The sequence below is a fragment of the Ictidomys tridecemlineatus genome, chromosome 10 (assembly GCF_052094955.1).
Source record: "Ictidomys tridecemlineatus isolate mIctTri1 chromosome 10, mIctTri1.hap1, whole genome shotgun sequence".
Lineage (NCBI taxonomy): Eukaryota > Metazoa > Chordata > Mammalia > Rodentia > Sciuridae > Ictidomys > Ictidomys tridecemlineatus.
The window spans coordinates 60943766-60969488 of NC_135486.1; the positions used below are offsets into that span (position 1 = coordinate 60943766).

General features: G+C 49.2%; 2 protein-coding genes across 6 annotated transcripts in view; one reads left to right on the forward strand and one right to left on the reverse strand.

Annotated features, from left to right (window-relative positions):
- Sipa1l2 (signal induced proliferation associated 1 like 2) overlaps positions 1-23151 on the reverse strand; it is a 136161-nt gene extending 113010 nt beyond the window's left edge. For 3 of the 5 annotated variants that reach the window (XM_078023059.1, XM_078023055.1, XM_078023057.1), the window contains exon 1: positions 22932-23151. The gene's annotated coding sequence lies outside the window, so the exon portion shown is untranslated. The remainder of the gene's footprint in view (positions 1-22931) is intronic. The other 2 variants (XM_078023056.1, XM_078023054.1) reach the window with 1 other exon arrangement.
- Positions 23152-23216: 65 nt separating this feature from the next.
- Positions 23217-24224, forward strand: LOC144367608 (uncharacterized). The gene is made up of 2 exons (XM_078024681.1): positions 23217-23670; positions 23751-24224. Exons 1-2 carry the CDS (start codon positions 23217-23219, stop codon positions 24029-24031), a joined length of 735 nt encoding a protein of 244 aa, XP_077880807.1. The 3' UTR covers positions 24032-24224.
- The last annotated feature ends 1499 nt before the right edge of the window (positions 24225-25723 follow it).

The following is a 25723-nucleotide window of genomic DNA, read 5'->3' on the forward strand; positions in this document are numbered from 1 at the left end:
AGTGCACCTGGGTCGAGTTCATTGAAAAAGAGTCACAGAATTGAAAACCTGGGACTGAATGGGCTAACCAGACCAGAATCAATCAGAACACTGCAGGGCACAATGGCTGCATCCCTGGGGGTTCCACTGTTGGGAAAGCCTGTGGCTTCCCTGGCCACTCCCAAGCTATTCCCATTCACTAGGGTGCCTTCCTGGCTGCCCTTGCAGAGGTCAAGGCAGGTTTAAGCCAAGGGTGAGGATGGCAGACACAAAAGAAGGTGCAGAAAGGCAGGAAAACTAGGTCTAGAACTCACAGGACAGGAGCAAGGGGCTGGCCAGGAGTGGTTCTGCACTTCCCAGAACACCTTGTGGATTCTGAGCTCACCACGACCTCAGGAAACAGCGCCAGACACCAAGAACACAGCCCTGGAGGAGTCCTCCAACACCACGTGGCCATGAGAACAGCCCTGCTGTATCCCACAGGTGAGAAGACACTGAAGGAATGCCCAGTGTTAGGAAGGATCCTAACACAATGCTCTGGCAAGCCACACACTGGTCACCATATTCTCAAGCATCAATGTCTGCATGGAGGCAGAGGCTGGTGAGCTGGCAGTAGCAGCCCTGCTGCTGGCACAGACCCAGACTCCAGCCAAAGGAAGCAAGAACACTCGATCTGGGGGTCGCAGGGGGATGAGGGTGCCAGGCCACTGCTACCATGACCCAGGCCAGGGAAGGCAACACTGGAGCAAAGTCAGCACTGGAACCCCAAACAAATCCCTGCGCCCCAGGCTGAGCCCAGGCACCAGAAAGAACACTTTCACAAGACAGGCACCTTGGCCATCTCCACATCCCCACCTTCTTAAAGCAAGGCACCACCTATGAAACTGCAGCCTGCACCTGACCCTCACACAGCCTGCCAGGAACCATGCCCTCACCCTGGCCTGCTCTCAGGCCACCAGAGCCTGGCTCCCAAGGACAAACATGCTCTGCACCATCAGCATTCCTTTAAAAAAGAGCTTGCAGACACTTCTCAGAAGAAGATAGATAAGTAATCAACAAATACACAAAAAAATTTTCAACATTTTTAGTAATTAGAGAAATGCAAATCAAAACTACTCTTAGATTTCATCTCACCCTAGTGAGAATGGCAATCATCAAGAATATAAGCCATAAATGCTGGCGAGGATGTGGGGGAAAGGTACACTCATACATTGCTGGTGGGACGGCAAACTGGTGCAACCACTTTGGAAAGCAGTATGGAGATTCCTTAGAAAACTTGGAATAAAACCACCATTTGACCCAGCTACCCCACTCAATCTATACCCAAAGGACTTAAAATCAGCATACTATAGTGATGCAGCTATAGTAGTTTATAGTAGCTCAACTCACAATAACTAAACTGTGGAACCAACCTAGAGGCCCATCAATAAATGAATGGATAAAGAAACATTGGTATATATACACAGTGGAATATTATTCAGCATTAAAAGAGAATAAGATTATGGCGTTTTCAGGTAAATGGATGGAGGTAGAGAATACTGTGCTAAGCGAAGTAAGCCAATCCCCCAAAACTAAAGGCCGAATGTTTTCTCTGATTAGTGGAAGGTCCCCGAGGGCTCATAAGTGGGAGGAAGTGTCCAGAGCGGGGCCCTGGGAGATGACTGATGGTGAGAGTACGACCTGGCTGATGGCTTGCTGACTTATGGCACTACTGGGAGGCGAGGAAACTGGAGACACAGGGCCTTGGGGTTCTGTCTCTGGAGACTGTCTTGTCCCTGCCCTTCCCTCTCTCTGCTCCTGGCTGTCATGCAGTGAGCAACTTCCCTCTGCCACCTCCTTCCCCCAGATTCTTGCCCTAGGGCCAGCTGACAGTGGACAGTGGACTGAAACCTGAAACATGAGCCAGGACAATTCTTTCCTCCAAGTTGTTATTTTCCAGGTTTTTGTCACAACAACAAAATCTGACTCACACATCCTCACTATTTTGAGCTTCCATGTGAGAGAGCAGGCCTCATCTCAGCAAGCCTCACGGCCTGCGAAGTGTGTTAAAGCGAGCAGAGATGAGGAACCACATCTCGGGGTGACCAAGAACCTATCTGTTGTCAGAAAGAAGCTTCTCGTTTTGGCGTTTGCCTAGGAGTGCCCGTGTATAATTTCCTAACACAGGTGGCGATCCACACAAAGGAGCCTGCATGTGGAGACAGCATGGTCTCCCTGACAGGCAGTGAATGACTCACCATGGCTCCGCTCTGCAGGGGGCAAGAGGCTAGCAGAGATGGCAGCCACTCCAGGAGGACACGGATGTGACACCAGACAGCCACCAGGTCAGACAGCCTTCATCGCATCCTACACAACGGCCTCCGTAAACACACTCACTGGGCATTGTGACACAAGTACTTCCACCGCTCCCAAAGGCACAGCTTAAGACTCTGACACAACTCACAAGGAGAGCAGCTCCAGAGCGATTCCCTGGACACTACAAAGGGACAGCAGGTGCCACTGAGGGACCTGTGTGACAGAGACCACCCTGTCCTTCAGGCTGCATGTAAGGGACGGAAGCCCCAGGGTCCATGCACACAGCTCAAGGAATCAGTGTCCAGACCCTCACTCTCCACTTGCCACTCTTCAAAAACTGGCCCAGCAGCCCTATCTTGCCCATGGTTCCGTTCTCCCCAGCTCCTACCTTCCTGCAGCATTCCAGTCCTAACCCTCCAGTCACCGGCCCAGGACAACTGAGAACGCCAAGCATCAAGAAGTCCATCAGGACCCACCTGGCCTCTGGAATCCAGCTCTGAGTGTCAAAGGCAATCCCTGGGAAACTCAGCCCATGTGGGGATTCTGGATTCAGGACACAAAAAGTCAATGGGCTGATGACGGAGTGTTCCTAAACACACCTGGCAGTCTTGCCACAGTGCTGGGGCTACCCAGCCACAACCTCATTTACATCCTCCACAAGCACATTTCCAATCAGCCATTACAATCAGTTCTCTGGACTCACGGAAAGACAGACTCCAACCAGGCCAAGCCTCATATCTGCTACTGTCTACCTCTAGTAACAAAAACAGACAGCTTAAATGTGAGATGTGTGACATGTCCCCAGAAATGTGCGGAGTATGTGACATTTAAGTGTTATTTCAGAGTGCAAAGGACAAACATCTGAGACCACGCCTGCAGAGAAAGCATCCTCTGGGGAGGTCAGCCAGGATGCAGATGTCTCAGGGCCTGAGAATGTGTCACCAGAGGACCAAGCGCAGGTGCACCTGAAGAAGCAGTGGCCCGCAGACATGCTGAGCAGGGGAAGGGTGCAGAGGTGGTGGGCTGGATGTGCCTGTTTGCTCAGCAGTGGGGCAGCTCTGAGCAGGGAGGGCAGAGCTGGACTTGCCCAGAAAGCATGTGTGCAGCAATGTGCAGGATGAAGCTGTCAAAGAGAGAAGCTGAGCATGGACGTCAGCTGGGCGGGGTATCCACACAGAGCCCTGTGCCACCAGAAAAACCTCCCCATTTGCTGTCCACGTGGCAGCCACCAGCATCACAGGACTGAGCACACAGGACATAGCTGTTGAGACCAAGGAATTGCACAACCTGAATGCAAGCGGTCACAGGTGCAAGCCTCGCACACACCAGGCTAGAAAGCTACTTCCATTCCAAGAAGGACAGCAAGACAGTCCCAGTGTCCCAACAGGGGGAGGCCAGGAGGTGAGCAGGCAGAGCTGTGGTGGAGGAGGAACAGCACAGGGGGACAAGGGCTCCAACTGGGCATGCCAGGCTGGCCATGACAGCACGACTGTAGGAGCAGGGCGCAGATGTCTGCAGAGGTAGGCAGCAGACCCAGGGTGAACTCAGCTCCTGAAACCAACATCACCTGAGAGGCAACGAGAAGGTCGCCCAAGTGAAGATTTGGAGGTCACCACCTCAGAGACAGCAAAAGAAGCCCCTTAGGAAGACATGTTCATCCAGAGGGAAAGACGACCATGGAACCCAGCAGAGCCAGAAATGAGCAGGTGCAGGATGAGACCCAGCGAGAGAAGTGCCACCAAAGCCAAGACTGGGGTGTTAAAACAGAGGCTACATGAGGGTCAGAGGAGCAGAAGGCCAGGAGGGCGGGTGTACAGGCAAGCCACAGCCCTACAGAGTCGGGAAGGGTCACAGAGGGGTCTGTGCCCAGGAAGTGAGCTGGCAGCACAGAGGCTGGAGAGGTGCTGGGAGCACAGTGGCAAGGTTAAGGGCCAGCCCTCCCTTGGCAGATGCCAACCACCCCAGGGGACAGCAGATCCACAGGGGGTCCTTAGGCCCTGGCAGCAGCTGCATGGCTGCACCACATCTTCATCAAGAGTTTCTTCTTTTGGGCTCCAGTTGCAACCCCCAGAAGAGTCCAGGTGACCCTTTTCTGACCACCTGTTAAGTAAAGGTATTCAACAGAAAGAGGCATTCAACATACTGACGGGAAGTGAGCAGGCAGCGAGACAGGAGCCCACTAATCAGAGTCCTCAGCCGGCCCTCTGGCCACCTGTCAGCTACAGCAGCTCCCTCCCAGCCTCGATAAAGCAGAAGACCCAATTCCAGTGCAGGGATCAAGTGCAGTCAGAGGAAAGGCACATGGCATCTGCAGACCTTGCTCCTCACCCTCCATAGGCTGCACAGCAAGAGGGAACGTCCCAGCCATGCCTCTCCAACCTGCACTCTGGCTCGCATCACCGAGAGGAACAGCACTCCTTGAACACAATTCTTCTGACTTTAAAACGTTCACCAAAATTTGCTCAGCTTTTCTAGGTGGTCACAGTTGTGCCCTCCTGGCCACCTGCTCCCAGGTCCAGCCTGAGCCTGCGGGCTCTTGGGAACACACCAGGCGCTCAGTGGCACACAAAAGGAGCACCTTGGCACAGCTGCTCTGCCGAGCACCAGAAAAGCACCTTCGTGAGCATGGCCCAGAACCTCCCGGCTGCCTTTCCCAGCACACATTCTAGCTCCAGGCAGCAGTGTGGAAACTGGGGTTTGCTGGCCCAAGAGGGTACCCAGCTCAATAATTCCTGGGTCATCATTGTACCTAAACCATGGTAGATGTCCAAAGACCTGACAGAACATGGTATTCCAAACCCTGCGCCCATTTCACTGAGATTACACTGACTCCAGGGATGCAGCTGTTTAAATTATAAAGATAAGAAGAGACTTCTGAGTCTCCAATAACACAGTGCTACTTCTCACACATGTCACCAGCATCTGCCCGTGTGTGCCCACAGACGGGTGCCCCTACTGCTTGCTGCCTGAGACAGTGCTGGGCCAGATACAGTTATCCCAGCCGCCCGACAGCACTGAGACACAGTACCCCAGGTTCACACCACTGCGAACACGTCAATACTGTGTGTATGCACAGGTGTCCTTGGCAACGACAAGAGAATGGACTTCAACATCCACTAATGCTTTCTGTCCTAAACCATTGCACTCTGATGCTAAGAATTGACTTCAGAGTATTCAAACACGGTTCTTAAATCACGCTTCCCTATGTCACACAGGCTAATTCACAGAGAGACAATTAGCCTTTGACATTGCATTTAATTTAATAAGCCATTTCGGAATTTTAATAGAAGCATTAACAGGCATGAAAGAGTAATGAACTACTTTTGAGACCTTATAACTTACAAATTAGCTAATTTTTATTTTTAATGTAAATGTCAAAAAGCATAGTATCAAAGGGCTGGCAATTATTCTGCTAAAAAGACATGAAAATGATCTGAGTCAAGGTATGTCTACTTCCAATGATAAGCAGAGAGATTCTATGGTATTTTTAAAGCAAATGCCAAGAATCTCTTGCCGCTTGGTGGCAACACGGAACTACTTCCCCTTGCCCGTGATCTTCACAGGCCCCATCAGAGGAATGGAACTGTGAGGGTTAAATGATGTTGCTGTGGTAATTCCTTCAGTGCCTCACCAACAAACTATGACATTACTCCTTAGTACTAAAAAATACCCTGGAATTAATCTCAATGCTTTTAAATTATACATTTTGGGCTGGGGCTGTGACTCAATGATAGAGAGCTCACCTAGCACGTGCTAGGCGCTGGGTTCAATCCTCAGCACCACATAAAAAATAGAAAAAATAAAATAAGAGTTTTGTGCCCAACTATAACTTATAAAAATATTTTTTAAAAATTATACATGTGTATGTGTTCTTTCTCATGTAGCAAGTTTAAAGAAAGAAGTCAGAAGGTGGAAAAGCATGATGCTTAAGGTCCAACATTCAAGACCAGCAAATGACTTTCAAAGGAGATCTACCTATGTGAGACTCAACAGACTACAGATGCTCTCGTGGTGAAGAACAGGTACCGAGAACATTCAGGAGTAGAAGGCTAGTCAATATTTACTAATTACGTTCCTTAAAAACTTCTGTTATATACACTCAAAAGAATAGCACAAGTGAGACTGCATAATACAAGAAAATCAACCCAAATTATATTGAACCAGGAAACTATAATGAGATAGATTAATCATTTTTAAAGAAATATAAAAGTCATTCAAATAATTTAATAGCATGCTTCTTCTTTTGCAAAATTAGTATGTTCATTTTAGAAAAACTGGAAAACAAGTGCAAAAGGACAAAGATAATTATACACATGTAACACAACATAAAATGTAAGTAATACCACAAATTTTTAATGTATCTTTGTCTGAACAATACATATGCATTGTTAATTTTCCTGGGAAACTGAGATATATACCACTCTGTAAGAAAATATTTTCACTTACTATTCTACAAACATTTTTCCACGTTATTAAACAGCCTTATAAGATATGTAATGGATTTAAATTACTTGATTACATACAACATCAGAAGTCCATTTTACTGCCAATATTTTTCACATTAGAACCTACACTTCGCTGAGTATCCTTATGTGGTTTCACTGGGGTAAACAAACCCACACACAACTAGAGCTCTACCTAGAAGATGCAGAAGCCATACTTGAAGCAGGGAGCACTGGGAAGCAGTATTGACCTTTCTCCTCTGATCTCTCGGCCTGTCCTGGAAGGGCCTTCAGGCACAGGTGCAGGGACCTGGCAATCGCACACGTCTTGCTGGGAACACAGAATATTTAGACAGAGCTTCTTGCAAGGGGGCCAATGTCCAGTGGGGGCTTGCTACAGAGGACAGGCCACTTGCATGTGGCAAATGACTCCAAAACAACAGAAGACAAATTAACAGGCTGGAACACAGGGCTCGTGCCCCGTTTCAACACACTCCCTCCCTCCACCCTCCTGGCATGGGTTTAGCCAAGCATGTGGTCCTCTCCCTCAAAGACAGCTTACTTAGCATTTTGGTGTCAACAGGTAACTCAAGTTAATAAAGGCTTTCCTCTGTGTGCTCATCCTCCATATTCCATAAACTTGAGGCGCTCCATGTGCACCCGGAACAGACCAGCATGCCCAGAAAAGGAAAGGCGTGGGTCAGACATCCATGCCAATAAAAAGAAGACAGCAGTCACCCAGGCAGGCTCACATGGGAAGAGGGGTCACTAGGCAGAGGGGCTCCAAAATACCATGACTACATTCTGAATCACAGCTCCAAAATAAATCTTCCCAGGAACTCCTGGCTCACTGTCTGCAATAGGCCAGTCTTCACAAGGTCAACACATGGTCTGACAGCAACCCATACCCTTCCCTTTTAAAAAGGGGCAGCTGGTTTTTAAAAGTAACCTCTTTTAGTAGTTTGTGCCCCAAAATTTTATCCTGATCCTCTGAAAGGTAATTTTCATACACAAACTACCCACAGACCAGACCAGATGTGGCAGAACTTGAGTGATGAGCACGTGACTGAAACCACAAGGATGGCATCATGATGGTGACATTTTATAGCTAGCTGTCAACTATAAAGCAGAAGAGTGCAACACCCAGACTCCCAGACTCCACCATGTTCAAAGGACAGAGGAACTGCCAACGGAATAGGGTAAGTTAAGGAATGCAACATTGTTTGTTTTCCAGATAAAAGTTTAAATGAAGAATGAACTTGCTGGAACTGTTTCAGAATCTCTTTCAGTTCTCATGGACACTTCTAGGAGAGGGTCTATCACAGGTGCCTGCTGTGATACGCATTCCCCCACAAAGCTGTGCGTCAACCAAGCCTGACTGGCTACCAAGCAAGAAGCCACTTCCCACACTGAAACCTTCCAATACCAACCTGCTTAATAGCTGCCTGGTGAGAGCATTTCACGTGGGGACTGAGCTCCTACCAGCATGAATCTAGTTACAACTGCAGAGCTATTGAGAGTCACAGGAGCCGCTGTAATCAAGTTCATTTCTCTCGAGCAGAATTTCAGGAACAAAGCTATAAGTGTATCTTATTTCCATCTGTGATGAAATGTGTCCAATCACTTGTATCTATTTAATAATTAGCCCTCACTATGTTCTCAGAAGGACCCACCTGCACAGGATTGCAATTGGAGAAAGAGAAACTCCCTAGGTCCTTTCCACAGAGAAGTTCTGCAGCCTGCATTGACCTAGAGGAGCTTTCTGTGCAGGCAGGAGGGCAGCAGGGGCTGGACATAGCAGGCTTCCAGGGCTCAAGCAGCAGCAAGACTCAGGCCAGGGCCACAGAGGACAAGAGCAGGAAGATCCACCTCAGTGATTTCTGTCGTTTTATTCAAATGGAAGATATAAGGAATTCAGAGAGAACTCTATAAACAGCTAAACACCTGTATGTTAGCCGGTGTCTGCCTCCGAGTTCTAAAAACAAGAGAATAAGGAAGCACACAAACAACCCCTGGCCCTGCACACATGCAGGGCAGCAACCGTCACCCCACACCAGCCACAGGAGGCACCACACCCACATCCATCCCCAGCAGTTGGGTCGCATCAGGGCCCAGGGAAGGGGCCTGAACACAGGCACAGGATGGGCACAACACCCAGGCAGACAGCTCAGCAGCTTCAACCCTCACTTCTAACTGATGCTGTGATCTCAGCTAAGGCTTCAATCAGATGAGGATCCTTGACATTATAGGACCTTTAGACGACACTGAAGCAAACCCTGAGGGGAACAGTGGCAAAGCTGCAGAAGCCCACACAAGGAGCATGAGCATCATGGCAGGCACCCCACAAAGCACTGTGTTCCCCATGGGGTCCAGAGGACTTTCCCCAAGCTAAGAGTGTACCATGCAGCCTCTCGAGGTGTCAAATGCAGAACTGTGTCCAGACAATTCCACAAGTCACCAAGAATTTAAACTTGAAGAACAGAGCAAGGATTTAAAAATGTGAAACAGAAATACTACTATAAAGCAAGATTAGAAGGATCAGGCTGTTGGAAACTTCCAATTATAATTCAATAATGTTGATTAATGCCAAAAATGTTGATGAGTGAGTTAGCTCATCTCAGCTTAGGAAGCACAAAATATGATCTTTCAGATGCTATGTGCTTTTTAAACTCATGAAATGCACCCCATCTCTAAGCTGCAGGCAGCCAGGCAGGCTCTGAATGCAAAAACCTACAGATCCCCACAGGACCAGAGGCACGGCCAGCAGGCCTCTGTTCTGAGTCTAACAGTGACAGCACTGAGCAGGAAGGCGCTGGGCAGAGCACCTCACTTAGAATCACCAGTGCACTGGCAGCTTTCCTGCACCTCCCACTCCTATGGACACAGACTGAGAAACCTGGCCCGGTGCAGGACTCCCGTCCACCCCCATCCAGCTACATACCAATCAACACCACCAACCCTGTACCCACAATGCCTGTGAAAGCAGAAAAAGATAAAAGCTCCAACAGAGGGAGTAGCGCTACCAGGGCAGAGGTGGGTGTGAGTAGGACCCTTACAGGAGAATCTAGCGCCTGGCTCCATCGGGCACGTGGTTTCATCACTCCCTACACCACAGGCCAGTCCCACTCACCCATGAGTTTCACATTCCAGCTGAGACAGTCACAGCCCTCAGAGTCCACACACACGGTCAAGGGCCACAGCTCTTGTTGCCCACAAGTCATGTGAGAAACTCCCAACTGCCTTAAAGAGTCAGAAACACCCCCTCTGCACCTGCTTACCTACAGCCACTGCCACCAAATCAAAGGAGGCTCAAGACCGTGCCTCTGCTCAGCAATCCGGAGCAGCTGTGCTCCCCTCAAGCGGGAGGTTCCCCAGACCCACCCATGCTTAAGTCCCTGGCAAAAATTAGCAAGATCGGCGTCCCTCACCTGCCAGCAGTGCACCTCAGCAGATAGCAGCAACAGAAGGGGGATGGACACCTTACGAAGGCTCTCCAAACACAAGCACTCCCGTGACAGATTCCATTCACCTTTCCACCTCAGAAAAATTTAAATGTCATGTTTCAAACAAGAGTTCAAAACAAATTTTTAGTGGGAAGTGACAAATGCAGCCCTATCACCAAGTTTTCTTTTGTGCATCATCATTCCAGAACATGAACACGCCATCCATCAGAATAAAAGTTTCAGGGCAAAGCTGGACACAACTTCTCAGCCTGGAGCACAGGAGCAAAGCCTGCTCTCTCCAGCACCCAGGAAAAAGACCTGACCTTCTAGAAGGGATGCTTTGGTCTGGCAGCTCCACACATCCTTGTGAAGCCACAGAGTAACCTAGGACTCAATGCAGGACCAGCACAATGGCCCCACCCCATTGCCACACCCTGACACGTAGGGTCACTGGCCACATGTTGTTGTCCTGGAGCCCAGCACAGGATGTGCTATACGTGGCCCTCAAAGTGGCCACATCAATGGGTTAGAACTGGCTTCAAGGGTCCCTCAAAGTGCTAGCCAGTGAGCTTCCTTTCAGGTGGAAGCAGTGTGGTGTGAGCTCATCACAGGCCAAGTGCTTCCCAGATCCCAGCTCCTGACAGTGCCTGGCCCAGGCACCCAAGCAGCATGCAAGCCAGAGGGTTCTGCTCCCCAGACCCCTGTGAGACCTGTAAGCAAGCACTGTGACTCCACTCAGCAAGCAACTCTGACCAGGAATGAGGTGCTCGATGATGCCCACCCATGCCCCAGTGACATTGCTCCCAAGTGATGGCACCTGTCTGCAACCTCAGTCTCCTTAGCCAGAACTAAACCACACCACAGTCTAGAGCAGAGGGTGGCACCACTGCCTCCAACAGCAAAAAAAAAAAAAAAAAAAAAAACACACACAAAACAAAAAATAGCTAAAACTAATTTAGAGAAATATCATACAACCTGCTCCATCCAGAATCATCAGACAGCAACATCTCATCTAGCCCCACAGCCCAAGGCCCCAGAACCGCACCTGCTCCAAGAGTAAGTAAGTGCACACACCTGAGTGCCCAGCAGACAGGTGCCCCACCCAGCTGACCCTCTTCAGGACACCACAGGGTAGGTCAATGGCTCCCCGTTCACAGGTGTAGAAACTGAGGCTCCTGAAGAGGAAGCAAGAGGCCTCCGGATACCCATGGAGCATCCCTGTGATCCTCTCAGAATGCATCTATGCCTTGGCATCAGAGGAAGGAAGCCAGGGTCTCCACATCACAAGGAATTTCATCCTACCACAGAAGCAGGTGCCAGTGAAGCCCCAAATACCAGCACCAGCATCAAATGAGGCATCGCCAGACACCAGGCAGGGCAAAACCGAAAGACACTATGCTACTCCATAGGCCCAGGCACAGGGCTGGCAGCTGCAAGGCATTCCCTAGCAACTAGAGGTGACATGTCATCCCTAGGAGAAAGAGCAGAAGTGAAGTATACCCAGGGAACCAAACCTTCAACTGACCCATTTCCTGGGCTGACCGCTGCAGACTACTCAGTGTGCTGGAATGAAGCTCTGGGACAGAGATAGATGGTGGATGGAAGGACCTGGGTTGAAAGCATCAAACCAGAGAGAAGTGCCCACACGCCAGACCTCAGGTTGTCACTCAGGACAGACAGCTTCTTAGCCAGGAGCACTGGCACACACCTAAAATCCCAGCAACTTGGGAGTTTGAGATAGGAAGATCACCAAGTTCAAGGCTAGCCTGGGCAATTTAGTGAGACCCCATTTCAAAATTTTAATAAATAAGTAAATGGGCTGGGGCATGACTCAGGGGTAAAGTACCCCTGGGTTCAATCCCCACAATCCCAAGTATCACCAAAAAAACAAACAAACAAAAAAAAGAAAGCCTGCCTCTGTCCTGTCTGACACTACATTCAGAAGTGTCCCTGGAGCAGGGAGGATGATCGCCCTATCAATCTAGCCCCTCAAGAATCTTTCCACGCTGACAGCACAAGGCACACACAGAACCACCATCAGCCAGGACAGCTGACGAAAACCAGTTTGCTTAAGGGCGCCAGAGGCTCAGCAGCACAGGACTCAAGGGGCAGCTATGAGGCCCTGAAACCTGCAAGTCAACCAGATTCTATCTTACCAGGCAACACCCCCTCGGTGCAGACTTTAAAATCTGGTTCTTCAGGTCTATTTGGCTAATCTCCTCATATCATAAAACTGAACTCAGGAAACTTTTGTTTTAATAACTGCTACATTTGAGCTACAAAGGATCCCTCAGCTTTGCAGAAACACAGGTATATTTTTTTCACCTTGTCTCTCAAGCAGCCCTCACAATTAAGCAGCTCCTGTGGCAGGGCTCATCTCCAAAAGCAAAGTCTGCCCAGGACAGTGAGCCTGCAGTACATATCAGCAATCCCACAGTGGGCACTTCCAACCCCAAGCTCAGTGGGAAGGACCCCATGGGCAAATGACCAGACCAGATGGGATACCACATCCCTGTAGGAAAAGGGAAGCAGAAATGCACCAAGACATATGCAAAATCATCTGACAACCAACACAGCCTTCGAAAAGGGCAAGCGATCAGTGGAGGGCAAAGCAAACCTGGTGGGTAAAAGGGCACGAACTGCGGGATCCCACTTAGGTTGATCTTCATTCACCGGGTCAACTCTTAGCTATGGCAGAAAAAAAAGCAGTCATTTCCTGGCATGGGGGTAGTAAAGTGACTGGGAAGAAGCAGGAGAGAATTTTATGCAGTGGTATCAACATTTCATATTCTGGCAAAAGTATGGATTACATGGGTGTATGGATTTATCAACATTCCCAAACTGATACTAAGTATTTGTGAATTTCATTCCATAAATTTCACCTCAAATAATGCAAGTATTGAATCCACTGGCCACCTGTGTGCCAAAGTGCTTTGTAAAGAGCTGATCTGATGTGGTGTGCGCAACTTAAGAGGAGATGCAGCTAAAGGAAGAGAGGGCCCCGGGGTGAATGGGAGATGGAGATGGACAGAGACAAAATTGAGTCCAGTGTCAGCCACAGAGGGGCTGGGTGGCGGGTGTGGGTCCCCACACCACAAGATACTTTCAACTCTCTTACAGAGAGATTAGAAATCTCTGTGCAAGATGTCCAGGGAAAGCATGTGTGGCTATGTCCTATTCTGGATTTCAAATGAGGATGCAAATCTCTCCAGCACTTCCTTCCTGGGACACAGAAGTAGACGTGAACCAAGAGACAGCATGGGCAGCTGGAAGACAGCCCACAGAGCCCACCAACAGGAGGGATGCAGTGACACTGCCACTTTCCACAGCTGTCTTTTCTAAGTGCCAGTTTAAAACTGATTGATGGCATAACTCTAAAATATATGGCTTCTGGGAATCAACTATATATTGCAAATGCCTCACTATAAAATCTCAAAAAACGACCCTGAATTACAAATATTATACTGTGTGTAGATTCTCTGGACAAACAAGTGAAACAGATTCAGTTATTTCATACCAAAGTACTGCTTATCTCTCAGGTGCATCCAGAGTAACTTTTCTTGTAGGTTTATGACAAACTCTATAACATTTTACAAATTGTAAGAAAAAAATCAGACTGCCCATCTTCCATGAAAGAGTAGACCGTCAGCTCTTGGGAGACGCTGCCCCTTGCTTCTCCTGACTGCTTCTTTTGTCAATAAAGTCCTTTTCTGGAGCCATGAAACTAACCAGACAAAAGAAGAGTCTGGTTTTGAGCAGACAAGATCGAGTGAGAGTCCCAGGATTAAATGGGCAACTGAGACCCCTGCATGCACTTGCTGGTCCCCACAGAACCAGGAGAGGACAGGAAGACCCCAGAAAGCACTCAAGACCTAACTATTTCCCGAGCTCAACCCAAGTCCCACTGTGGCCCTCAAATGACCCCTGACCACACCCACCCACCATTCTTAGCTCCCAGAATGTCCAACAGAAGAAGTGTGGTGCCATCTGTCCTCAGTTCTCATTTATACAGGAACCTGTTCCTGATACACAAGACACTCACAGCTGAGTGGGCACTAGCTACTCACCTATTAAGGAGCCCTTCCACGGGCGACAGCCCTCACAGTTACACATTCTCTTCTCCAAGTGCGCAACATGGGGAGATTCATTACAGGAGAACTCACAGGTCCCTTTGAGGCCTGAAGTCCTTAGGTGTTGGTTGATTTGCTGACTGTGTCCCACTCTGCCCAGGGCTGGAGACAGCGATGGAGCAATGTCTCTGCCTCAGGGCAGCACACCCTAGGATGCCATGACAATCTACACACAGTATAATATTTTCAATTCAGGGTCGTGTTTTGAGATTTTATAGTGAGGCATTTGCAACACATAGTTGATTCCTAGAAGCCATGGAAGAATGCCAGAGGGTAAAATGACCTGGAGACTGTGGGGACCCCATCCTCATTTTAAAAGTGGACTACCCTTGCTGCTCAGGAAATTCAGCAAGTTAGACAAGGCCACCAAGCAGCCCTCACCCACCTCCATCCTCTGCAACAGCATGAAATTCTAGTTCACTTCTCTATGATGCTCCACATAGCTTGAAGGGAAGAGGCCTGCTTGTATGTTTAATTATCATCCTTCTCCTTCATTTTACCTTCTCCAGAAAAGCAGGTTCAGTTTTAACAAACTAATCGTGGCAGGAATAGCAAGGGAAACCAGAGATATCCCTGCTCCAAGAAAGCAGGAAGCCCAGAAAAGTCTCTTCCACGGTGAGACTGAGGACCGGCCTGGCACCTCCCAGCACTCACACACAGCCCAGCTGGTCCACATCCCCTGGCTCCACAGCTCACTTCCCCGAGAACCCAGGCTGTGGTGCCAAGCAGAGGGATGAATTTAGAAAGCCTGACAGAACCACACACACTGCGACAGCGCCAACAGACATCCCGGATTTAACTGCCCTAAAATCAGCCGTGGGAGCGCAGCAGTGATTGCGTCAGAGCCATGCCGCCTGGCGAAACGCCAGTTTTAAACAAACTGTCCTGTTCCCTACCAGGGGAACAATGTTTTGGCACAGTGCCAACTAAGCATTTCAGTGAGTGTTCAAATCCAGCTTCGCTATTAATGTTTTATAATTCAATGACAAGGTGAACAAAGTCTATATGGGCTGCATCTGCAAGGGTGTTATTTTCTTTGTTGAAAGCATTTATTCTTTGGGTGAGTAAAGTACTGTAGATGAATCCTTTTAAATATTTAAATGCCTGAAATTTATTTAGGGATTCACATTCAACTGGCTTAAACAAAGATTATGCAAATCTAGCCAAGTATAAATGCAAAATAAAAACTGTTTTCCTCTTATACTTCCTTTAATCTTGGCAAAGACTGGGAGGCTAAAGAAATGTTCTTTGCATGACCACAGAAGAGCCCACCAACTTCCCAATAAAGGCACTGCCTGGCTCGGTCCACCAAACACAGCGTTCCCAGCTGATAACAGCACACTGGCTTACAGACCAGGCATTCTGTACACAGAACCTGCAGCTCACAGGCAGCCCCGCCATCCCCAGGGATAGTGAGTGGGCCCCTACACTGCACATGCGCACTCCTGCTCTACTCCTTGCCCTCCCGTTTCCCCTCCCACAGAAATTAACAGAGGGCCCCCTTCTTGCAGGCAGCTGCAGGGCAGAGTGGGGAGCTCTGGATGTGCTATCAAGAGGCCTGGGTTTGAAAGAACTAATAAGGTTCAGAGAGCCACTTTCCCCTTTAAAGTGCAGCCTCTGCACCTGTAAAGGGGAAGCCCTGCCAGACAGAAGGGAGAGCAGGCGCCACCCAGCCTGTGGTCCTCAGGCTGCAGAGTCAGAACACCAGTCTCCTCACACTTGGCCTTCAGAACTGTTGAATGGGTGGACAGACCCAATATTCCAAGCAAATGACTTAGAATGACCTTCGAATAACAAAACTGCCTGATGAAGTAGATGCTCCTCTCATTCATGAGGGCACAACTGCAGCACTCTACAGCTCTGGTCACGGCAATGAGGTAGCAGGGTGTCCCCACTTTCATGCAATGCAGCGATAAGTGTTGTAAGCATAAATAAAGACACTTCTACCGGCAAGATCCAAACCAGTTAGTGGGTAACTATCATACTCAGGGCATCAATAACAATCAAATGTACTTTGCAACCCTCAATTAAAAGCATTAGATCAACAAAAGGTATACTCTCTGCATGTTATGAATAAAGTTTTCAAAAGTTACTCCTGTATTAATTACCACCGCTAATGCGTTGGGACATGAAAGACTACAAATAGTGCTGGCAACTCCAAGTCATTTCTCTCCAATCATCTTTATTAATAAGCCCAACCCAGAAAGTGAACTGCTGCCTCATCTGATTCCAACAGGATTGGGGGTCATCAGCAGGGGCCAGATGACACCTGGGAAGGGGCAGAGGCAGACCATACCGAGAACCATAGCCTACTGATCCAGGCTTAAAAGGGCCCCTACACTCAATGGCATTGCTATACCCTCCTCAGAGACTCCTGCATCAGTTCCAGCTAAGTTCAACCACAGCCCATTTCAAACGACCTGGAAAAGATACAGGAAGAGATACAAATGGTTGTTTACAGAGCTCACTTCCAATAAAACAGAATCAGAACTTGAAGCAGCACTGCTAAGTTTAACAAAAGCAAGACACAGAAAGTTCCTCCATATTCAAACCCACAACTCCCAATCATTCTTAAACAGATGTGCACTGCTGGGAGCCAGTCCTATAGCAAAGCTCAGGGAACACAGGTACAACATCTCTGGGTGCTTGTGTTCCACAGAGGAAAGACACAGTGTAATGGCAGGCAACTGCAAGTGCTGGGAACCAACACTGCAAAGGATGGTGGGTGGGTGGGGAGTGGCGGGGTACAAGCAGGGCTGGCCCCTCTCCACCTAGTCCCTCCTGCTCCTGGAAGGGCCCTGCCAATCACATATGGACAAAACAACACCATACAGTTGTGCCCTGAACATTGTTCATGCTCTATGGAGTAGCCAAACAATTAGTCTAGTTCTATCCTTATACCAGAGCTGGCTGTGACAGTATGCTTGCTCCAGGGATGAGTCCAATTAGAAACTCTCCAAGACAACAGTACCCACCACGACATCATTCTCCTCCAAATCAAAGCCCAAACCATGTAAACCACAACAGTTCTGGGGAAATACAGGCCAATGTCAGAAAGGCCCTTAGGAAAAATAATGAATGCGAATCACAGGGCCATGAGGAGTGGAGCTTCCCCGTGAGAGGCTGCAGGCACCTAGAAACTCTTCAAACATAGGAAGGAGCTCCACAGAGTGGTGGAGCAGCGGCTCCAAGTGAGGGCCACAAATTTCAAGAGATGACAAATGAACACTGAGGTACATAGAAGGCACCTCCACTGCTACTCATTCTTCATGAGATATACACTGTCTTGCGCAAGATGTCTCGGCATGGCAAAAGGTACATATATGCACACATGTATATCACACATGTGCACATTCAAGGTTGTACATGTATATGCCCACGTGCATAGACATCTGGGAGTTGGCTGTGCAGCTAGGATGCACAGAGGAAGAAACTTCAGGAACCTACTTCCAAGCAACCATTGTTCCTTGGATTGAGGCATTAAACAGCTGAAACAGTAGCATTTCCTCTGCAGGAAGGATCAAACTGTAATTCCTAACATCACTATTAGAACCTTCAGTACAAACAGGAACCACATCCCAGAGCTATTCCTGGGCCACCGGAATCCCACTGTTACTTGCACAAGGAACCATCAAGACACCTGGGGACACAGTGAGAATAGTGCTGTGCTGGGGACATGGATTACCAGAGCCAACAGTCAAAAGTTTCTCAGCCCACACAGCAGTTTGGCCTGCCCAACATTCCCATTTCTCAAAGAAACAATTTTTAACTGCTCAGATGGTTTTTTCAGATTTTTTGACTTAAGAGTAACTGAAGACACATACAGCAGCCTTTGGACTGCTGATCTCCTGCCACCTTCTCAGGAAAGGCAGCAACAGCAAGGGTGAAAGTAGAGCACCCACGTGGCAGAGCTTCAGGTGCCCTACGGCTGAAGCAGATTTATCTGGGAAATGGGAAGAAGTGTATAAACTAAAGCACCAAGAAAACAGGACAAGACTGTGGCTCCCATCCCCCATGTCGGGAAGCAACTCAAAATACTACCGTAACCACACTGAGAAGCAAACTTTCCCATTAAGTCCCAAGGATTCTATTCTGTAAATGTTGCAACAAAATTAATTCAGGTGTATTAAAATAGGTTGGAGATCACTACCAAGGACTTATCTATGTGACTGTTTTAATTTATGATATGTTATAATTTTCGTATTAATCATATGTATTTTTACTACATTTAAGTTTTATACATGTTACATGACTAGGATGATATGACAAATGGGCTGAAAAAGTTCAAGACTTCTTCATTTTTCCTATGTCCTTTCTGGTACCCAAGGTCTGCAGAAGTCATGGGGCCCCCTAGTTTCTAGTCACTCACTCATGAAACATGTATTATTTCCTAATCACCAACTATATGCAAAACAGGGCTTGACTTACCAAGGACACACTAAGAATGACTCGCTTCTTCCTCATAGCAACCTGGTAGGCAGAACCAGCAAAGCAGCTGAGAACACGCTTTCACAACCCTGTGCGGGAAGGCGGAAGGTGGCCATCACGAGCAATGGAGCAGCACTTCCCCCAGCCCAGGCGTGACCCTGATAAGCCTGGAAGGAGCCCTGTGGCTAATGGGACACAGCTGCTAGTGCTCAGCCAGCTCACCAGGCTCATCAGGACACAGCCCAAGGGACAATACTGAGCTAAGGCATGCACCATGTTTCTTTGGGAGGACAGGCAAAGGTGTTAAGTGACAGGATCAAATTCCCAAAGCACCCTGGGAGGAACCAGCCAAAATAAAGCCCAATAAAGTCTGGCACACCATGGCAGGTGTAGGGAACAAAGAGCATAGGGCTGGTAGCCAAAAAGCCACCAAGTCAGAGAAGCCCACAGGCGAATGCAAACTCAGAGCACAGCAGCACAGCAGCAGGTGGCCAAAAAGGATGTTCCTGCTCTACTCTGAAAGGTCAGGGGCAGGCGGGGCACTGGATCCTAGGCCCAGCTCCGACAGGGACTGTTCCATAACTAAACTACCTCTATAAAAGGATGTGTTCTAAAGGCCACCAAGACAGTAAAATGTGGATAAACAGGTAGAATTAGGTCAATCCCATTAAGTCAAAAACCTTTCTAGTTCTAAAGGCCATCTAAAAGGTAGCACTCCCACCCCTTGCTGGCCATGCCTGGGTACTGCCAGAAGACCACCTCAGAGAATTCTGGCATTGAGGAAGGCTGGGCCGGGCTGTCCATGACTTCCACATCCTGGTCCTCTGGGGACATTCTCAGTGCTCCATGCAACAGGAAAACGGATGGGCACATGGGCGTGCAGGTAGCTGGGTACAGATGTTCTCTCCAGATGGTAAGAGCCCCCCACAGTCTGACAGCATATACAACCTTTGGTTGTATCAATACATCTTGATGAAATGCTTAGATGATGAGAGTAACTGCTATTATTAATTTCAATATACTTCTATAGCAATGTTAAATGCAGACAAATATGCCCATCCCTAAAATTTGTCGGTTTTTTTTTAAATTTTACAGGAGGATGGAATTAGAAAGTGTAAAATAAGGAAAAGATAACCTTTAAGGTCCTTTCTGACCCAGAGATGCTAAGACAATGACACTCACTGCATACCCTCTTCCTTCCCAACACTCAGGTCGCCATGCAAGGTCGAACAGGGATAAATACAGCAAGAAGCCAATCACACTAAACACAACATCTTATAGGAAAGAGGCCCATACAGCTGGTCAGACCTGGCCCCATCCCAGGATTTCTGCTCTTCAGAACAAAGCTTATGAATCAAGTTCAGAAAGGCTCAAAATAAATTATCCCTGAAGTTGTGAGGCATTTAAATTCTTACCAGACAGATACCTCTCCTTAAAAGGGGTCACAGGTAAATGCAACTGGAATAGAAAAGTTCTGAATCATTGACTTCAAGGTAAACCAAGCAGCTAATACCCAAAACAGGTTTCAAACACAAAAGTGCAAGACCAAGAAAGACACAATCAGGAAAACATAAACTATCCCAGCCTGACATTTGCATTACTGATAATTTTAAACAATAAAGCAACCTAAACTTCTGTACTGAAGGAGACTGTGGAAATAACTAATCCCAACTCGTCTTTGACGAGCAGTAGAGAGGAAGCTTGCTCCCCTGGCACCCCTCCACCACCCTGCCTGGTGCCTTCTGCCCACCCTGAAAGGGAGGCAGCTGTGTTGACAGAAGCAGCAGAGCCACAGTTCTGGGTTCTTTAGAGCTCTGCTTCCTACTTTACTCAGGCTTAAAACAGAGAAGAGCAGCTAAGCTTTTCAGTTAACAGTAACAGCCTAACTTTTCTTCCAACCTAGTACATCTTTGGAAGCTTATAACCCTAAAGCACCATTGCAAGAAGATCAGCTCTTCAAACACTAAATGACTTCTCAGTTCCAAAAGGTAACCAGGGCATTGACCTCTTGGGACTGGGGAACAGAGGCTGCACACAGGTGAACTTGCAGTTCTTCTCCATGATGCAGTCAAGGATTCTGATGTCCAAAGTTTTAATTACCAAACCATCACTCCTTCAAGATACCTGCTACTATTTCCTCACTTTCAGAAATGGACAGATTTTCAAAATTAATAACCCACTTCTCCCCTTGCCTCAGATAAATAGATTCCAAGGTGGACAGCTGTTGACTGAGCTCAGGTATCAGGGAACCCCAGCCTCAAGGGAAAAAAATAAGAAACCTCCAAATCCCATGTTATACAGCTTTACCTACCATACTGTCACAGATGCCAAGTCATGACAATCTGATCATTTCACTATTAGCTAAAAGTTACAAACAATAAAATTTAAGCTCTTTAAGAAAGCCTAACACTTAAAAACATAGAAAGCATTTTACGAAAAAAGCCATCTGGGGGAAATCCCAGGCCCTGCTCCAAAGCCAGAAGCTCCACCCCACATGTGTATCCCTCTCTTTATTTTCTGGACCAAATGCTTGCACTTCGTCTTGCCCAAACTCCCCTCACCCCATCTATAGGCAGCAGGTGGGTACTGATAAAAAGCTATTCCTCATTTCACTTCATTCCCTACTTCCCAGATGTTTGCTCAGTAGCTTTTATTTTTTCCTTCAACTACTTATGAATACACTCTAATTTAGAACAAACAAATTCAATGTGTCATAGTTTACACTGAGCAAGGCACACAATAAATGACAGCTATAAAGATAACTTCAAGATATTTCTCCTGCTTATAAATAAGTCTGCCTACCAAGGCAGGATTTAAACAGGCTGCTGCATTCTTGCTTTAGAATCAAGTATTTAACAACATAACTGGGAGACGGCTGCCGCCAAACCGGTCAACTACAGGCAATTGTACCTGTCACAAAAGGTTTGTGCTCAGAAATGAAGATGCAACATCATCTGGGGAGAGGAAATGAAGCCGCCCGACACAATCCCTGGTATGAATCATGCAGACACACTCCAACTGCACCTCTTCCCAAATGCATCAGCTGGTCTCCAGGAACAATCCCTGCAGTGTATGCTCACAGCTCAAGAAAGACTGCCCTTTCCCGCGAATTATCAGAGAGACATATCAAACAGCAAGATCATATAAGAGGAAACATTATCTAAACAGAATTACAAAGCCCACCCAATAACTCTGAATTCCCCCATAAATAAATCAAAACACGAAAGACATTCCTAAATATGTATGTAATCACGGTAATCAAGTTCTCCTTTGAAATTCACCTTTGGGAATGCCAGAAATGAAAGGACAGTTTTCCAAGCCTGCAAAATATTGGTTTGTATACCTCTTATAGAGAAGAGAATATTAAAATAAAGAAAAGTCAACAACCCTGGAGATTTTCTTCCTTTCATTACTATTTGTAAGACTATAAAAATCACAATCTAGATTGCAGAGAGGCAACTCAAATGCGCAGTTTACCAAAGGCTTGTCATAAGAAAGCCATCTAGTGTTAAAGTTTAGAAATGAAAACTGCAGACAAAAGAGGCAAAGAAAAGAAAAATTTGTGAGACTATTTTGAACTTACTGAGCAAACCCATGAAAATCGCCAAGGTTTTTGTTTGTTCGTTTTCCTTTCTAAGCCAGCCCTGTCCACACCAAGGCGAACTCTCAAACTCAAAGCAAAACCCTCAGGTCTACAGTGCCGTTTTGTCCTGGGAGCACAGTTCCCTGCCCGGCGCGCCCGCCGTTTCCCACACTCGGGCTGGAGTCACCCCCGGGCTGAATTATCTCGGCGAAGCAGGTTAATGATGACAAATACCTCCCGGGGGGGCAACGCCAACTTGTTCCAGGCTCTAGCTCCGGAGGATAAGCCGCAATTGATTCCTGGGTTGCGGCGCGGCTGAGATTGATCTAAGGGCGCGCGCGGGGACATCCCGCACGCAGTGGGGCGCGGGCCGGCCGGCGCGGGAGGGCGCGGGCCCGCGCTCACAAAGGGCCCGCGGGCCCGGGACCCACCCCGCAAGGTGGCCGGCCCGCACGCCCAGCCTCGCAGCCGCATCCACCCCGGCCCGCGCGAGGCGATGGGCACGACCCTTCGCCGGTCGCCCGGCGCTCTGGAGACCCGCGGCCCCCGGCTCCCAGCGCAGCGCCGGCTCGCGCGCACCCGCTGCCCAGCCGGCGGCTCCCCAGGGACGGTCCCCGCGCCCGCCACGCACCTCAGAGCTGCCGTCCCCGGACCCACTACGGCCCGCGCGCGCAGGATGCGCCTCCACCTCACCGCCCGCCGCCGACCCGCGCGGCCCATCGGCCCGGACTCCGCGCTGCGCTCAGGCGGAGGCGGCGCACCGCGGAGGCAGGAGCTCTGGCTGCGCGGGCGGCGGCGCTGCGTCCTCCAGCCCGGCTCCGGCTCCTGCTCCGTCTCCTCGCCGGCTCCCGCCGCCGCCCGCTGCCCGGCGCCGCCCCCGCACCGCCCGCCGCCTCCCATTGGCCGGCGTCCGGGAATGCCGCCTCCTATTGGTCGCCTCTGGACCCTCGCCCCGCCTCCGCGGGTGCGCGCGCCGCCCTTCCGTCCGCGGCTCGCGCAGCGGTGCGCGGTTCCCAGGCGGGCGGCGGGAGGGGCCGCCCGAGGCCGCGGTCCGCTCCACCCTCGCAGGGACTGGGCGGGCCGGGACCCGGCCGCGCTCACCCTCTTGCCCGAGTTGCGACGAACGCCCGCCGGCGTTCGGATCGTGCGCCCGGGGCCTGAGCGTCGCCGGCCGGGGCGAAAGCAGTCGGGGGCCCTGCGCGGCACCCGCCCGGGACGGCTGGGGGTCGCGGCGACCCGCGGTGCAGAAGCCAGCGCCGGCCCCCTTGCCGAGGCGGCGCCGCCGCCCGGGGCTGGGAGGAGCGAGGCGGAAGCACTGCGTTGCAGGCGCCAGCGGCGAGTCGCGGCGCCGGGACCTGTCGGCTGGGAAGGCGCGGCCCGGGGAGAGCGGGAGAGGCTCGGGTCTTCGCCTAGCCGCGGGGAAATAACTTTCCGTTTTCTACTTTCCCAGGAGACGCGCATCACCTGCGAGGAAGTCTCGCCGGAACCATGAGTGTGCATCGCTGGATCCCGACCTGGGCGCTGGAAGTTCGGCGGCCTCGGGGGAGTCTTCCGAGCGTGGCTGGAGGTGACGCCGCCCGCAGGGTGCCTTGGGAGTCATTGCCCGCAGGAAGCCTAGGCGGCAGGTGCGGGTCGCCGCTGACCTGCCCCCAACCACCGAGGCCTGTCCGAGCAGGCTTCGCCGAGACCGAGCCAGGGGCTGTGCCCAGCCTGGGTCGGGCGTCCAGTTGAGGAGGCAGAATTCTTCCCGAGAGGTGTTCTCTCTGCTCGCCACTCAGGCACGTCCAGGACACAGCCCTGGTAAAGTTAAACAGGGCCTCCCGCGCCGTATTTCTCTGTGAACACACCGTACAGTCCTTTGTATCTTATTTTTAAATGGGCATGATGTAAGGCAACGGGTGTAATAAAACACGTCGGGCAGCGATCCTGTGTCAAGATAAAATTCCTGAGTTCTCCGAGTTTGGGGGCTTCCTGTTACCTCATAATCAGCATTTGAAAGACCGTCGTGTATTCATTCCACTAACATTTAAGGATACGCTAAAAGACCTGCTGCTCGTGTCCTCGCTGGAAGGTCTTCTTCCCAGAAGCCCGTCGCTGGCTTTCCAGGAAGGAAACGCAGCCTTGACCCTAGGGCGGAGACTGCAGGAGCTCAGCACCTGTACAGATACCTGCACAGCGCTTCGCTGCCTCGGGTCTTCCTGAAAGAGTGCCTTTTTTAGGAAAGCTGTAGGTTTTGCGTAAATTTTAAAGAAAAATATCAGATACGAAGTATGAAATTGGGGTTACCTAAAAGCTCACGTGAGCGTATCTTCAGTCTTTCACCTTCCCTAAACCCTTCGCTGCTTAACCCCCACTTGCCGCCCCTCAAAGGCCTCCTTCCTCTTGGAAATTTCACCATGATTCAGGGCAGCCTAAAGAAACACTATAGGGATGACTTATCTAGAATTATGCCTCAGTACGTGGACTCCTTCTGAAGTAATTCCAGCGGCAGTCTTACCTCTTTTCCTCTAGGAAAAACAAAAGGGGTAGAGTTCAAAGGCAAACCAGCTATCTACCCCGTCTTAAGGACTTCGGCTTGTGCGCTGACCTTGCATGCTGCTTGTACTTATTCACCTTTGAATTGAGCAAAACGAGTTTTATTTCCATAATAAACCACGGCAAGATTCAAGCTACAATAACGTGCACACACTATAATAAACCTGAATGGCTAATACGGGTTTATATTCCTCCTTCTCTGTTCTACTACAAATCATTTTTAAAGTGTTTATTTAATATGAAATGGATGTTCATAATTTGCAATAACTAGGTACTGATTACTTAGACTGTTCAGGGCATTGTGTTAGATGCATGGGACCCAAGGGCTACTGACCACCCTGAAAGAATTTCAGAACAAGCAGAGCTTAAGCAGGTGTTCAGGACCGCCTGTGGGTGGCGCCCACGGAAAGCAGAGAGCCTGTCCTGCAGGTAAATCAAGGGTCCAGTGGGCCAAGGCCTCCTGACCAAGGCTATCAGAGGGCCAGGCAATAAGGAGGGAAAGAGGCAATCTGCTGGCCAGGGAAGCATGGGCAATACACCTAGGAACCAATTACACAGGCCTGTCTGGGAAACAGCAGTGCCCTCTAGCCAAGCACAACTTACCACTTATGTAACCACAGTTGCCTGGCACTTCATCTGCCAAGTACAGTTTGCTTCTCAGAAAGTATGTCCTCCCATGCAGTAGAGCATGTCAGGAGCATGTGAACCTCTCATAAAGCACAGATGTGTTTAGATATGGTCTAGTAAGTAAAATAAAGTAGCAGTCCTGCTGAAATTTAAAAATGCTTTAGTTACAGCTCAGAAAGCCCTGGTGTTGTAATATACCAGTAGTCCTGATAGCAGGAAAGCATCTGTTTCAGAAGAAGGGAAATCAAAAGAGTAATGTAA